The sequence below is a fragment of the Carlito syrichta genome, unplaced genomic scaffold (genome assembly GCF_000164805.1).
Source record: "Carlito syrichta isolate Samal-C Ts95f unplaced genomic scaffold, Tarsius_syrichta-2.0.1 Scaffold303266, whole genome shotgun sequence".
NCBI classification, from domain to species: Eukaryota; Metazoa; Chordata; class Mammalia; order Primates; family Tarsiidae; genus Carlito; species Carlito syrichta.
Genome location: NW_007247362.1, coordinates 21,125 through 37,126, shown reverse-complemented (window position 1 = coordinate 37,126; position 16,002 = coordinate 21,125). Strand labels below are relative to the sequence as shown.

The following is a 16,002-nucleotide window of genomic DNA, read 5'->3' as shown; positions in this document are numbered from 1 at the left end:
TACCATGCCCGGCTGATTTTTTTGATTTGTTGTAGAGATGAGGTCTCGCCAAGTTGCCCAAGCGGGTCTCGAACCTGCGGGCTGAGACATTCCGCTCACCTCGGCCTCCCAAAGGCATGGGAATTCCAGGCTGAGCCACTGAGCTTGGCTTCCCCACATCTTTATAATAAAAATCTTTAAAGTAATAATAAGATAAAATGCAGATTCTGCTGCAGGGGGTCTAGGGTGGGTCCCAGACGCTTCCCCCAGCTCCCAGGCAAGTCCGCTGCTGCTGTGTCCCCCCCCGGGCCCTCTCTTGACACTTCTGCCTTTGTTTCTCTTCTAGGCCTTTCCAAGGACTCATCCCAAAGCCTGGTAAGAGGCGCCGGCTGAGAGGCCTTGCCGGGTGTGGGGGCCGGGCCAGAGGCCAGAGTGGAGCCTGGGTGGTGGGACTCGAGAGCAGAGCCAGGCCCCTGCCCGTCGGTTCTCCCGCCTCACCCGGTTACCTGCCCCAGGTAGAAGGAGCAAGGCCCCGCTGGAAGAATCTGGCAGAGAAAGATGGTGGCACCAGTGACTTCTAAGCGTTGCCTAGTCTGGGTTCGGGAGAGAGGGGCCAGGCCAAGTCGGTGTCCCCCATCCCACTGATGAAAGGGCCTGATTGAGCCGGGCTCGGTGGCTCAGCCTGTCATCCCGCGCCTTTGGGAGGCTGAGGTGAGTGGATGGCCTGAGCCCGCGGGTTCGAGACCCGCCTGGGCAGCGAGACCTCATCTCTACAATAAATCAAAAAATTGGCTGGGCGTGGTAGCGCGTGCCTATAATTCCGGCTACTCGGAAGGCTGAGGCTGCAGGATCGCCGGAGCCCAGCAGGTCGAGGCTGTGGTGGCTGGGAGCGGCCACTGCACTCCAGTCTAGGCGACAGAGTGAGACTCCAACTCAAAAAAAAAAAAGAAAGGGCCTGATTGGCCAGGAGGGAAGGGTCAGGCGGGTCAGTGCCCCCGTCTCCTGATGATAAAGGGACCTGGCTGGCCAGGAGGGAGGGACCGGGCTGGGTGGGTGCCTCCCACTCCCCCTGACGAAGGGACCTAGGTGGCCTGGGTGCACGGTGATGAGTGGGTTTCTAACCACAGAGGGAGGGGCCTGCAGCGTGGTGGTCAGATGTGAGGGGTGCCTGCCCGCCCCTAGATGGTGTGACACCTCTCCTGATGCTCTTTAAGGCAGCCACCGCCCTCCTTGTCCTCCCTGAGCTCCATCCTGGCCCTCCCAAACCCTGACAAACAGGCTGTCCCTTCGGGCTCAACACACCACCTGGTGAGCGCTCAGGGCTGTCTAGGGCCTCCAGGTCAGAGCCACCACTCGCCCCTCCCCAGGACTCCCCAGAGAGGCGCCAGGGCAACCCTGAGATGAGACACCGTCCTCGGGATGGTAGTGCTCCGTGCGCCCAGAGCGCGGGTGGCAGGAAGGTCAAATCTCTGGGCAGCCCTCTGACTGGCCCCGGCCTGGCTGTCTTGCTCCTGAGTGGGATCTGTCGTCTCGGGTCAGGCCAGTCCCCGAACCCCAGAGCCTCACGTACCCACAAGAGTGTCGCAGGCCTCTGGATTGCAGTGCTCCCTTCTCTCTGGTGCTCCAGAGCCTATCTGTGGGGGAGGGGAGCCCTGCCGCCTCGCTCTGCCCCAACCCAGACGACCCTGCCTTGGCTTGTGAAGTCCGGCCAGACCCACAGGGGTAGATGTGGCAGCTGCTGTCAGGCCACAGGGGACCCACAGAGGGGGACTGGGAGGCTGAGGGACGTTGGAGAGGGTTTCCTGGCGTGAGGAAGGCTTCGCTTGGGTCTTGGGGCAAGATGGGACTTGAGGAGCCGGGGTGGAGAGGGGGATGTTTGGGTGGGTGAACAGCAGGGCTGGGAGACGCGCCAGGGCCCGAGGCATGTTTCCAGAGCTCTTGGATGTCAGGTGGACACATGGAAGTAGCCACGCAAACTGCAGTGGTTGTGGCCCCGGCGACTCCTGGCCAAGAGGCCATCGGGTGGCCACAGGCCCCGTGCTGAGCCGTTACCACGTGTTTCCCAAGGTGCCCCCAGGACCTGTGGTGCTCCAGGCACTAGGGTAACCGCGATGAGCAGAGGTGGCATCACAGACACTCCCCACACCCGCGGAAGGCGCCAGAGCCGCCGCCTTACCCCGGGGAAACAGAGGTCCAGTGTTTCCATGGCGTGCCTCGTGTCCAGGGCTGGCAGGTGGCCTGAGGCAGCTCACCATGTGGCTCAGGGATCCCCCCAACTCCCGTGGAGAGGCCCGGGGCTGCCTGAGGACCACAGGGAAGTGAAGCCGCTTGGACGGCCGGATGCAGCTGGGAGACGAACACTCCCGTGTCCACAAGAGCGTCGCAGGCCTCTGGATTGCAGTGCTCCCTTCTCATCGGCCACGGGTGCCAGGACGTACTCTCCCCAGTGCTGCCTGCAGCTCCTGGCCCGTCCTCACCCTATGGCAGGTTCTGCGGACCTGCCTGGCCCTGGCAGAGGGCCCCTGGACTCCCTCTGCGGTCTCAGGCCTGCCTGGCTCTGGACAGATTGACATCACCGCAGAGTGCCACAGAGTCAGTTTCCAGTCTCCGGCCCTCCCTGACTTGGGTGACTGCCCAGGGTGGCATCCATGCTGGGCAGCCTTGGTCCCGTTCTGTGCGCAGCCCGCGAAGGAAGGCCCAGGCCTCCCTCTGCTGATGGAGAGCAGGAATGGGGTGAGGCGTGCCCCCTGGGCTCCCCGGCCCCCATTTCCAGAAGGAAGGAACCCAGTGGAGGCCTATAAACGCAGGTGCAGACACATTTTGAAATGAGCGACAAATCAAAAATTAGCCGGGTGCAGTAGCGTGCGCCTATAGTTCCGGCTACCTGGAAGGCTGAGGCGGAAGGATCACCGGAGCCCAGCAGGTCGAGGCTGGGGTGGCTGTGAGCCTGCCACTGCGCACTCCAGCCTGGGTGATGGAATGAGACTCCAACTCAAAAAAAAAAAAAAGAAACCAAGTCCACAGGAACATAAGTGATTTCCCTGAGATGCCCTGTCCTTGTACCAGATGAGAAGGAAGCACTGGCTTCCAAGCCTCTCCCTGCATCCATCGGGAAGGCCTGTGACTTTGGACAGTGTGAAATTCGGAGAAGCTGCTGAACAGTAGAGCTCTGGGGTGGGCCCTCTGGGTGGCCTCTTCACCGAGCAATGCTCACCCTTTGGCTGGGGGAGCCCAGAGGCCCCTCCTGCTGTTTGAGCAGCTTCCTGACGTGGTGCCGTTAGCCTTTGGGGGCCCCTGCCCCCCATCTACATGTCTACCTGCCCACCTGCCCATCAGCCTTCCCTTGGGTTCCTCTTGGTACACAGAGAGCCCTTGGCTGTATCTTCCCTGCCCACATGGTGTGGAGAGTGTGGCAGGCTTCCTGGAAGAGGAGATGAACCTGCCAGCCCCTTTCCAGGCATTCTTCCTGGCCAGTGTCCTCCTGGAGTGGCCAGAGCAGGCCAGCTCCGTGCTTACTCATGGCACTTGTCACGCTGGGCTGGGAAGGCGTCCAGGCCTCCAGGGGTTCGCCAGAGGTCACTGAGTGCCGCTCTGGCCCCAGCAAGGTCTGTTCCCTACCTTCCGTCTCACAGTCACTAGGGTTCCAAGGTGAATCGGAGCTTAGAAGCTCAGGTTTTGCAGGGAGCGGAGATGTCAGCAGACTCCTTGGTCCAGACACAGGTGCCCCTGGCATGTGGGCACAGATGTGCCCAAGTCCCTGCACCCCTCTGACCGGCCGTGGGACTCCGAGCCTCCATTTCCTTACCTGTAAGATGGACAGAGGCACACCTGCCTCACCAGGTGATCTGAATGAGGTACAGGATGGGCAGTGCTAGGTGTGCTGGGGGGACTGTTTTCCCTTGTTGCCCTGGAGTGAGATGTCTGTAGACCCCTGGGTCCTGGACAAGCAACGGTGGGATGTTCAGCCAATGGGGGTGGCCATTACTGTTGGTATTCCTAGGGCTTAGGAAGGCTTCCTGGAGGAGGTATTATGGAGCTGGGCAACAGAAGGGGCGTCCAGGGGACCGGGTAGCCACTCCTCGGACAGCAGCCGGGCATGAAGCCAGGCTGGGAAGGCGTGACACGGCATCCCAAAGAAGCCGGCCTTATCCTGCGCATGGGAGAAACTTCCAGAGGCGTTTTCCTCTTTCTTTTGTCCTCTCCCAAAAATATAAAACGGACTTGAGTCTGCAGACTCGGAAGCACATGGTCAGGTTCCAGCCTCTGAGCCGCCCTGTCTTGGGTGACTGCCCAGGTCGGCGTCCATGCTGGGCAGCCTTGGTCCCGTTCTGTGAGCAGCCTGGGCCTCCCTCTGCTGACGGAGAGAGGGCAGGGATGCAGTGAGGGGTGTTCCCCGTGCTCCCTAGTCCCCATCTCCAGAAGGAAGGAGCCCCTTCTGGAGGCCTGTATGTCCTGCTGGGTTAACAGCCGCAGAACATTCTAGTGGGTCATAGAAACCCAAAGGGAAAGGTAGATAGATGCCCATGGTCAAGATTTGGAAAACAGAAATCTGACGGCCCAGGCTTCTAGACTCCTCTCAAAAGCTTCCGAAATTCTACTAGACAGACGCCTTCCAAAAGCCTCCGTTGCATAGTGGCAGAAGCTTAATCTGAGTCGATGTAGGATCTCTGTTTTCCCTGGGCTTGGGTCCAAGTTCTGGAAGGGCTTCGACGTGAGGAGGAGGGGCCCTCAAGTGTTGAGTGTCATGTGTCCACATCGGTGCCCATAGACTCCATGGACACGTAGCCGTCCTCTCAGGTGCCTCGTGTTCCTGCCTGTTGAGGCCCACCAGGGTTTGGAACCTTCAGGAACCAGCCCTGTGGCCACTTCCACGCCGCAGAGAAACTGGCTATAACCAGGTCTGTGTCAGAGGAGGCCACTCCATGGGACGGTGGTGCAGGGTTGGGAGGGTGGTAACTGGGGGGGGGTGCTGCAGCACCCAATGGGCCATGCTTAGAGTGTGAGGTGCGGGAAAGAGGGGGCTTCTGGGGGAAGGAACAGACGCTCTAAAAATGGCTCTGAGATTTTCTAGGTCACCCACTGAAGGGTCCCACGGATGGCTTCTCTGACAGAACCATTATGTCCCTTGTGAGATCCCCATGGCCACCTGGGGCTGTGGGCCAGCACAGAGTCTGGGCGGGCTTCGTTCTGGGTCAGAAAAGACCCAGAAGGGCCTTACTGTTGTCCTCAAACCTGCCTCAGTTTCCCCACTAGTGTCCAGCGGCCCCTCCTGCCCCGACATGCTGAGCGGTGGACAGGCGCCTGGCTGGAGAGGAAGCAGGACCCGTACTCGGACTGAGCCTCAGAGGACAAGGGGTGGGATTTCAGATCTCAGGTCCGGGGAGCTGCGGGCCAGGGGCTTCCCGGGGTTTCTGGGGGGTTGCAGGGGCCGGGAGGGGCCGGGCCTGATGTGGGGCAGAGGGCTGGTAGGGCCTGACCCTCCCCAGCTTGCACGGGAGGGAACTCCAGCCCTGCCGTCAGAAGGCTGAAGCACCCCGGCTTGGCGCCAAGAGCTGAACGCCATTGACAGCTCCTGGCTGTCCAGTCCCTGCCTGCTGCAGCAGCACTATGTTAAGCTGGCAAGACGGGCTCCAAGCCGGAGGGGCGGCTGGCCAGGGCCAACACCCAGGCCTCTGCCTACAGACACCCACCGGGGCCACAGGCCGCCAGACTGCAGGCGGGTGCGGGGAGGGGGCAGCTGGGCCGTCTCGTGGCGAGAAGGAGCTCTGGGGAGCCTGGCAGGGCCCTCCCTGTCCCCAAGTCAGGGTAGAGAGCTCCCCACTCCCAGGGGCCCTGGACAGCCGAGGGGGCTGGCTGCTCAGGACGTGTCGGGAGGGCACAGTAGGAAGGAAGGAAGGAAACGCTCTCTGTCCAGGTAGCTAGCGGGATAACCGCCGTGGAACATTCCAGTGGGTCGTAGAAACAAAGGGAAAGGCAGATAGATGCCCCTGGTCAAGATTTGGAAAGCACAGAAATCTGGCGGCTCAGATGGCTGTTCCTTTTTATGACGATGCATTTCTTCCAGATTTCCCCCCAAGCTTATTAATTTTACATCTCGCTGTTGTTCTTTCTGTAAATGTACACACAACTTTAAAATATAAACACGTTCCCATGTCTTGAAAAAGCATCCTGGCCGGGCTCGGTGGCTCAGCCTGTAATCCCAGCACTTTGGGAGGCCGAGGTGAGCGGATCGCCTGAGCCCGCGGGTTCGAGACCCGCCTGGGCAACTTGGCGAGACCTCATCTCTACAATAAATCAAAAAATGAGCCGGGTGTGGTAGCGCATGCCTGTAATTCCAGCTACTCAGAAGGCTGAGGCGGAAGGATCGCCAGAGCCCAGCAGGTCGAGGCTGCGGTGGCCGGGAGCGGCCACAGCACTCCAGTCTGGGCAACGGAGTGAGACTCCAACTCAAAAAAAAAAAAGAAAAAGCTTCCTGACCTTTCCTCATCGGGCTGCCTCGTGGTTATTTAACTCCCTTCTCCCCCGGCCATGGACATTGGGACAGTGGCTCCCACCACCCACACCTGGCACCTGGTCACATGATTTACTGATTACAGAGCCCACCCCCTTGGCCACCTGTCATCTCCCCCGGTAACCAGTCTTTGGAGAGGGAACCAAGGCTCAGAGAGGGCAAGGAGCTTCCTCAGGGTCACACAGCGTGTGCCGACTGCAGCAGAGATTTGAACCCAGACCTTTCCCATTTTACTTTGGATCCAGGGCTGGCTTTACCTCTAGCCTAGGCCTTGGGGTCGGCCCCACAATGAATGGTGGCCAGACTCCCTTTGCCCACCCGTCTACACCGGGTGGCTCTTTGCTGCCCCCTCCTGGCATCCAGCAGCTGTAGCATTGATCCTGCCTGGGTAACCCTTTTGGGTTCATTTATTTGTACAGCAAAGATTTATTGAGACCGGGAACCATGGTACATGCCTGTAGCTTAGCTACTTGGGAAGTTGAGGCAGGAGGATTGCTTGAGTCCAGGAGTCCGAGATTACAGTGAGCTCTCCAGAGCCCAGCAGGTCAACCTGGGGTGGCTATGAGCGTGCCAGTGCTCTCCAGTCTAGCAACAGAGTGCAATTCCGACTTCAAAAAGCAAAAACATGCCTGGGCGCGCTGGCTCAAGCCTGTAATCCCAGCACTTTGGAAGGCCTGGGCAACATGGTGAGACCTTGTCTCTGCAATAAAAATAACAAAATTTAAGCCGGGCGTGGTAGTGCATGCCTGCAATTCCGGCTCCTTGGAAGGCTGGGGCAGAAGGATCGCCTGAGCCCAGCAGGTCAACGCTGGGGTGGCCGTGAGTGTGCCACTGCCCTCCAACCTGGGCAACAGAGTGAGACTCCAGTGCCTACTCTGCGCCAAGCAAGATGCCATGGCAGAGGAAAAGCTCTCTCCCCTGTGGTGCTTATGTGTATGTTCTAGTGAGGGGGTTGGTAAATGAGAACAAATAGCATTGTATTAGATTCCGACATGTGCCATGGAGACCATGCAGCAGACGTAGGACTCACTGCCAAGTGGACAGCTCTAGACAGGCCACCCGATTAAGGCCTAGAGAAGTCAAAGCACGAACCGTGGAGAACTCTGGGGTGGCGTCAGAGCCAGCCCTGCACACATTTTGAAAGTCCAGCCGCCAGGCGCGGTGGCTCATGCCTAAAATCCCAGCACCTGGGGAGGCTGAGGCGAGAGGATTGCCTGAGCTCACGGGTCCGAGACCAGCCCGCACAAGCTCATCTCTATAGTAAACCAAAAAATTAGCCGTGTGTGGTGGCGCCTGCCTGTAGTTCCAGCTACTGGGAAGGCGGAGGCGGAAGGATTGCCAGAGCCCAGCAACTCGAGGCCTTGGTGACCGTGAGCATGCCACTGTACTCCAGCCTGGGCAACAGAGTGAGGCTCCAACTCAAAAAAAAAAAGACCAGCCAACGAGGATATAGTAGATATGGCTGTGAGAGAGAGAGTCAAGGGTGATCTGGAGATCTTGTCCTGCTGTGACAGGGATGCTGGGGGTCAGGATCTGAGGGTAGGCAGGCGTGGCCCCTAAGCGTTCCCTTCCAGGGCAGACGGGCAGGCAGACCTGCAACTGGTAGGGGGTCCCTCTAGCGCACGGGCTTAAGTCTTCAGCCTGGATCGCGGTGGGCCGGTGAGGGCAGGCGGAAGGGGCCCGCGGACAAGCCCTGGGGCCTTCTCTGGCATTACATGTTGGAGAGAGAGGGAGACCCCCCCAGGGGTGAGCCCAGGGAGAGGCTGTGGGGGAGGGAGGACACCGGCTGCACCAGCCTGCCGGGAGGGCAGACCCGGGCGGGGCCGAGCCACGCTGGGTCACGGCAGTGTGGCTACAGCCGTCTTGCAGGGAGTGGCAGGAATCATGGACGGTGGGCCTGGCAGAGAGGGAGAGATGTCCCTTTGGAGGGCAGAGAGAAGGGTGGAAGCCGGGAGGGCTTGGCAGGTAGGAACGACGGCAGCCCCGTCTTGGGTGGGCTCCGCAGGGGAGGAGGGTCGCCCCACCTCGAAGTGGGATGGGCGAAGGGCCCTTCCGGATCCCCTCTCGTGGCCCCATGGGGGTGAAGGATCATTGGGGTCAGGATCCTACAGGAAGAGCCAGACGGGCGGGGGAAAGTGTGGGCCGTGGCTGTGGGTCCCCAGGAGGTTTTGGACAGGCCGGAACGGGGCCAGGAGGTCACGGTCTATGCCACTATCTGCCCCTGGGGTTTCCGCCACGAGCTCAGCGCCAACCTCAGCAAAGACCGGCCCTTCCCACCCCCGGAGCCAGCTGCTCCACCAGAGTGTGGGAGCCAGGGAAAGTCCCCCCCCTCCCCAGGGAGCTGGGGGACCAGCGTTTGCCGCCGGCCCGCGCGTGCCAGCCCGTGCTGCGGGCCTGGAGGATGCCCCTCGGCCAGCCTGTGAGATCGGTGCCGTCGTCATTCTCGCTTTGCAGCTGAGCCCGAAAGAGGCAAAATCGCATCGTTGGCACAAGGCCAGAGTCACCCCGCGTTCCGCCGTCCTGCCGTCTGCGCGTGGGGCGTCTGGGTGCTGGGTAGCCGAGAAGAGGGTGGCGAAAAATGCCACCAGCTTCAGAAAGCGCCTCGACCGCAAGGCTGGTGATGCGAGCTTTATCTTGTGGCCTTGGAGGGTTTTTTTCAGTCAGCGAAATACGACCGGGCTTGCGTCGTCTTGGGGTTGCCATGGTAGCCACACCTTCACCCACCCCGGTGGATTGGAGACGGCAAAACTGGGCCAGTGTGCGCAGAAGAGGCCTGAACCCCGGGCAGTAGGCAGCTGGGCCCCAGGCGCGGAGTTATGAGGACGGCAGAAGGTTCAGGAAGGGCAGTGGTGGTGCCCGTCCCCGGGGATGGGTCTGTGGGCCTGTGAAGACCCTACGTGCAGTCGGCAGGACCTGAGTGTGCTCAGTGCAGGCAGTGGGGCCGGGGGCCATCTGTGAGAAGGTGACAGCCCTGCCACCCCTCACAAGTGCGGAGCTAGCGGAAGAAAGGGAAGGACAGAAGGCAGGTGGAGGAACCTTCCGGTAGGAAGAGTTGAGGCAGAAGCATCCAGGCAACTGTTTTCAACCCTCAGGAAAGCGAGCAGAGCTCATCTGGGCAGTACTAGAGGGACCAAGGGAGTAAGGAACATTCTGGTACTGTTCTTGGATAGCAGTGGTTTAAAAAAGACTTTGTAAGGTAGTGACCTCCCTGTCCCTGGAGGCATTTAAGCAGCGGCTGAGCGGCCACTCACCAGAGGCTGCTTCCCACAGGCTCGCTGCAGGGACTGAGAGCCGGCCCTGGGTGGGGGTGGGAGGAGGACTCGAACCAGGGTGGGCAGCCCTCTCCACCAGCAAACCCACTTCCCGCTGCTGGCCGGTCACAGGCTCCTCACCGCTCCTCCTGGGAAGGGGCCCAGCCGCCCCCCTCCAGCTCCCTTCTGGGCAAACACAAGGGCTCCCCAGGGACCCAGGCCAGCTTCCTCTCTTCAGTTCTCCGACTCCAGGGGTACAGCCCCCACCCCCCCATCCCCAGACCAGGCTCTGCACCCCAGAGGCAGGGTAGAGCTGCCAGCTTCGTGTGTGACTCCAGCAAGTCCAGTTGGCCTGCCCGGGCCTCGGTTCCCCACCTGCAAGATCGGATGGCTTGCCTACCCTACCTTTGCCTCCGCGGGGCCACCCTGGGGCACGGCCTGGGGGGCGGGAGAGGCCAGTCAGGCCAGAGTGTGGAGAGCCTGGAAGGCCTGGCTTTGCAAGCAGGGGCTGGACACTTGGAGCACTTGCAGACCTGGCCTTGGCACGCTCCTCGGCCAGCGCCCCGGCGGGCTGGGCCTCAGCTTTATCTAGGCGGTCCCCACAGGCTACCCTGGAAACTTCCCACTTGGCTGTCGTAGGAGATAGGTCCAGCGGCCTGCTGCCGCCAAAGGGGACCCACCTCACTGACCTCACAGCCCCAGGCGCTGTCTGAGGCCAATTGCAGAAGCGCAGCTGTGAGGGGGCACTGCCAACCAGAGGGATGTGATCCCTGCACAGGGCGCACAGGCAGGGCGAGGCCCAGTCCCGAATGCCATGGCACCACCTGCCGCTGTCGCCCTGGGTCTCCTGCTAGGTCCCTCCTCTGAGCCATCTCTCGTTTTTTGTTTTTGTATTTTGAGTTGGAGTCTCACTCCGTCGCCCACACTGGAGTGCAGTGGCCACTCCCTGCCACCGCAGCCTCGACCCGCCGGGCTCCAGCAATCCTTCCGCCTCAGCCTTCCGAGTAGCCGGAACTACAGGTGCGCGCTACCACACCCGGCTGATTTTTTTATTTATTGTAGAGATGAGGTCTCACTGCCCAGGCGGGTCTCGAACCCGCGGGCTCAAGCAATCCACTCACCTCAGCCTCCCAAGGCGCGGGATCACAGGCCGAGCCACCGAGCCCGGCAAAAAATTTTTTTATTATTTTTTATTTTTTATAGAGACAAGGTCTTGCCAAGTTGCCCAGGCTGCTCTCGAGCCCACGGGTGTAGGCAATCCACTCGCCTTGGCCTCCCAAAATGCTGGGATTGCAGGCTGATCCACCAAGCCTGGCCTAGAGTGCCGTCTCTCTTCACCCAGTGGGTGCCCTATGGGCTGGGCCTGGATGCCAGTGTAGGGTTGACCTCCGCAGAGGGCATGGAGGGGAGGGGCTGCAGGGGCAGGAACACGTCCCTTCTGCCCCCTCGGGCTCCGGGTCTGACACTTCTGAGCTGTGTGATCTTGGATAGGTTAACTCAACTGTCGCTGATCTTAGATATGTCCACTTACTCTCTCTGATCTTCGATAAGTTAAGCCGCTATCTCTGATCTTCAGTCCTCTTACTATCTCTGATCTTGGTTGAGTGAATGTCTCGGCGCCTCTGCTTCCTCGAGATCCTCCCTTCCGCTGGCCCAGGGGTCATTTCCTTGTACGGGCCATCCCTCTCACCCTTCCCTCCCCCTCTCCGCCCTTCCAACTCTGGTGTGCTCTGGAGAGCTCAAAATAAAACTGTCCTTTCTCGAGTTTCTAAAGATACCGCACTTCCAGCGCCAGCCACATGTTTCTCCACTTAATTATCTCTGCTTGTCTTTGCTAATTAGGCTTCAGCAATGATCTCCCTCCGCCTTCCGGGGAAGCGCTGGCATCTGGGGGGCAGGGCTTAGCGGCCTTTGTGGGCAGACGAAACGCCCTGCTGCCAGGCTGAGTTGGCCCAGCGCCTCCTTTCTTCCAAGGTGGCAGAGGGAACCATGGAGCCATGGGGTGTCGGGGAGGCCCTGCTCTTCTCCGGGCCTTGGGGGGCTCGGCTGGGACCATCCCAGCCCCCTCCTGCTCCACTCCGCGAGCGGGGGGCCAGGACCCTCGGAGTCCTCCGCGGCTGTTAGGGACTGTGGCCGGAAGGGAGTGGGGGGGCCCTGTAGAATCTTCTGCAACATTCCAGAAAGCCTCCTGGAAACTCTCCCTAGCTGAGACCACCCAGGCAGACGGGAACAACCAGCGCCTTTCCTGGGGCTGGAATGAGATCAGACCAAGGGGTCACCCGGCTCCTTGTGCCAACAGAAGCTGGTGAATGTGTCTTTGAGCCACACGCGGGGATGAGCAGTGGCAGGGCACCCACACGGCTCGCCTGGGTGGCTTCCTGGGCGGACTGACCTCTCCAGCCTCGTGGGGAGGGGCCCCGTCGGGGCTTGGGGGTGAGACACAGTGGCCCAGTCCGAGCAGTTCCGGGTGTCCAGGCCGGCGCTGGGCTGGGCGCTGGGCTTCTCTTAGCCTTACTTCAGAGACACACTGGGCCTCGGGGACGTCCACGCGAGGGGACGCAGAGGATCCACCGGGTGGCAGAGGGAGGCGGTGGTGACCGTTTTTAGGGGGTGGCAACACTATCGGGGACAGGGACGGGGTGGGAGGGGAGGCCTAGAAGTAAAGACCTGACGGGACAGCAGGGAGCTGCACTGCGGACAGAGGGAACAGCAGCTTCAAGGGTCCTGAGGTCACCTGCCAGGGTGGTGGAGGAAGGTGGTCGGGAAGCCTTGGGGAAAGTGTAGAAATGGGGCGAGCGGGTGGTGTGTGGTCGGATGAGGGCTTTTGCTTCCAGGGAGCCGGGAGCCCTTGCAGCTGTGAGCAGAAGAGAGGCAGGATCCGACTTGTTTTAACAGGGTTGCTGCTGGGTTGAGGACAGAGGAGGGGGGAAGTGCAGACATAATGAGGCTGCGATAATCCGGGCAAGGCGAGGCCTGTGGTGGCGGCGGCGGAGGGGTGGTGAGTCACTGGCTCGAGGTGTATTTTGTAGCCACAGCCGACAGAACCTGCGGGTGTGGGCTGTGGGAGCCAGGAGTCAAGTTCGACTCCAGGGCCTTGGGCTGTGCCGGCAGCAGAGACAGAGACAGGGAGGATACGGGAGGGGCCGGGGAGGGAGGAGGTGGAGGACCAGGCGTGTTCAGTCCAGGGCCTCACCCAGGAGTCAGGGGCAGTTCCAGGTATGAGGTATCATCTTGGGCGTCATGACATGTAACTAGTATTTAAAGCTCTAAAACTGGCCGGGCATGGTGGCTCATGCCTATAATTCCAGCACTTTAGGAGATCGAGGCTGGGAGATTGCTTGAGGCCAGGAGTTTGAGACCAGCCTGGGCAACAGAGTGAAACTCCTGTCTATACCAAAAAAAAAAATTTTTTTTTAATTAGCCAGGCGTGGCGGCATGCACCTGTAATCCCAGCTATTCAGGAGGCTGAGGGAGGAGGAATCGCTTGAGCCTAGGAGTTCCAGGCGGCCGCGAGCTAGGGTCATGCCACGGCATTCCAGCTTGGGCAACAGGGTGAGACTCTGACTCTTTAAAAAAAAATGAGCAGCGAGACCTCATCTCTACAATAAATCAAAAAGTCAGCGGGCGTGGTAGCACACGCCTGTAATTCCGGCTACTCGGAAGGCTGAGGCGGAAGGCTCGCCGGAGCCCAGCAGGCCGAGGCTGTGGTGGCCGGGAGCGGCCACTGCACTCCAGTGTGGGCGACAGAGTGAGACTCCAACTCAAAAAAAAAAAAAGATAATAATAAAGCCCTAAAACAGAATGAGACCATCCGGAGACAGTGGAGTCCACGGGAGGGCCTGGGGCCAGAGCCCCGGGACCCCTCAGGGTTCCTAGGTCTAGAAGAGACACAGGGCAGTGGGGGATGGCCTGGAGCCCAGTGGGAAGATCCCACCTCTCCCTGGAGGAAGACCCCCCCCTTGTCGCCCTGTTGATTCCAGGCCCTGAAGACTGGGCTGTGCCTCTTGCGAGCCCTAGGGTTCAACGGGGAGCCCGGATGGCTTCTCAGCGGGACCGGGCTCCCCAGGGTCAGAGGGGAAGCCATCCTTCCGGGTGCCCTATCTAGGATGACACATGCCGCACAAGGGGCAGGAGAAGGAGACTCCCGCGGCCTCTGGATTTGTGGTGGAGGCGAGGGAGGGTCACCGGGGTCTGCCTGGGTTTCATTTTGCAGCTGTAACACGCCCCCCAGACTCGGTGGCCTAAAGCCCATGGGTCTACTGCCTCGCGGTTCAGGAGGACAGAAATCCAAAATGAGCCTTCGGAGGCCAAAGTCAAGGTGGTTCTAGGAGAGAATCCGTGTCCTTGATCTTCCCAGCCTCCAGAGGCTGCCTCTCTCTCCAGCTGCTGGTTCTGTGACACCGTCTTGGCTCCTGTTTGTGGCCTCCAGTCTCCTCCCAGCGAGGACGCTTGCGATTGCATTCAGGGCCCACCTGGAGAACCCAGGCGACATTCCCCTCTCGAGATTTTTTTTTTTTTTTTTTCTTTTGAGTTGGAGTCTCACTCTGTCACCCGGACTGGAGTGCAGTGACCGCTCCTGGCCACCGCAGCCTCACCTGCTGGGCTCCGGCGATCCTTCCGCCTCAGCCTTCCGAGTAGCCGGAACTACGGGCACGCGCTACCACGCCCGGCTGATTTTTTTATTTATTGTAGAGATGAGGTCTCGCTGCCCAGGCGGGTCTCGAACCCGCGGGCTCAGGCAATCCACTCACCTCAGCCTCCCAGAGGCGCGGGATGACAGGCTGAGCCACCGAGCCCGGCTCCTCTCGAGATTCTTAATCACACCAACAAAGTCCCTTTTGCCATGTGGGGGACATATTTTTATTTACAGGCTCCAGGGATTGGGACACCTTGGGGGCCACCGGGCAGCCTACGCAGCTTGGAGGCGACCGGGGAGGAGGGTCAGATTTGAGGGAGACCGCATGTTCAGAATGGAGGTGCTCAGGAGGTGGCCGGAAGACGGGGGTTTAGGACTCGGGGTGCAGCGTGACGGAGGAGGAATTGCACCAAGGACGCTAGGCAGGAGATCCATCCCTCCCTCCCCCACCTAATAAAACAGGGTCCCGATGAACAGCCCCGGCAGTGACAAGCCTGGGCTTGGACACGCCACTCCCTGCCCGTGCAGCCAAGACAGAGAGGCTGTCCTGCGAGGCGGTTACAAGTCTGGGTGAAGTCCCAGCGCCCCACCTCCTGACTGTGGAGCCGGGGCGGGTCACTTCCCTTCCGTGCCTCAGTTTCCCCATCTCTAAAATGGAGCTACCGGCCAGACCCAGTGGCTCACGCCTGTCATCCCAGCACTTCCAAGGTGGGAGAATTGCTTGAGCCAAGGACCTCGAGACAGACTGGGCAGCCTAGCGAGTCAAAAACATTTTTTGAAATGAGCCGCTGTGTACCGATAGTCCCAGCTGCTCGGGAGGCTGAGGCAGAAGGATCGCCAAGCCCAGGCAGTCGAGGCTGCGGTTAGCTGTGATCGTGCCACTGCACTCCAGCCTGGGTGACAGAGTGAGACCCCGGCTCAAAAAAATAAAATAGAGCTGTTCACAGGGCCAGCTAGCCCCATCGGTCTGTTGCAAAGGCTATGTGAATGAGTCCACGCAGACATAGAGCAGTGTCTGGCACATAGGGCTTGGTTTCTGTGACACCAACTTGCTGAGCACCCATGACGTGGTGGCCGTTATCGTGTCAGGGCTGTAACTGAACAGAAGGTTGAAAGCAGATGAAACTCCAGCCACAAGAGCGTCTGTTCTCGCGTTGTCGACTGTAGCTTCAGCTACTCTTGTCATCCCTGGACAACTATAAATTGAGGGCTCATGGCCCCCAGAGGACCCCCAGGCAAGACCACTGTCTACCCCAGGCTGTGTGGTCGGCTGCTCATACCCGTCTGCCTCTCACAGAGAGGCACCAGTGCCCTGCTCGACCTACTTGGTATGTGGAATTCTGTGCCAGGCTGGTTGCGGCCCCAGTTCAGCTGGGGCCTTGGCCAGCCTTGGGCCGATGCCACTCCTAGCTGGGTCAGCTGTGTGGCCAGGGCCCTGGAGGAGGGGAGGAGGCGGCTTCCCCTGGGGAGGGCTGTGGGTGTGCCCGGCCCCAGGATTGTCTGTCCGGGACTGGCCCGCACAATCAAGCGTGACTGGTCACTCTGCCTACCCTGGCTTGGAGAGTTTGTGAGGCAGCCCTCAAAAAAGGTCCAGGCTGTTCTCAGACGGGTGGTCCCTGGGGGTC

General features: G+C 60.3%; 1 protein-coding gene across 1 annotated transcript in view; it reads left to right on the top strand.

Annotated features, from left to right (window-relative positions):
* GTF2IRD1 (GTF2I repeat domain containing 1) overlaps positions 1-16,002 on the top strand; it is an 88,038-nt gene that overhangs the window by 54,427 nt on the left and 17,609 nt on the right. The window contains exon 21 of the mRNA XM_008058246.1: positions 326-354. Coding sequence (XP_008056437.1) covers positions 326-354 — 29 coding nt within the window. The remainder of the gene's footprint in view (positions 1-325; positions 355-16,002) is intronic.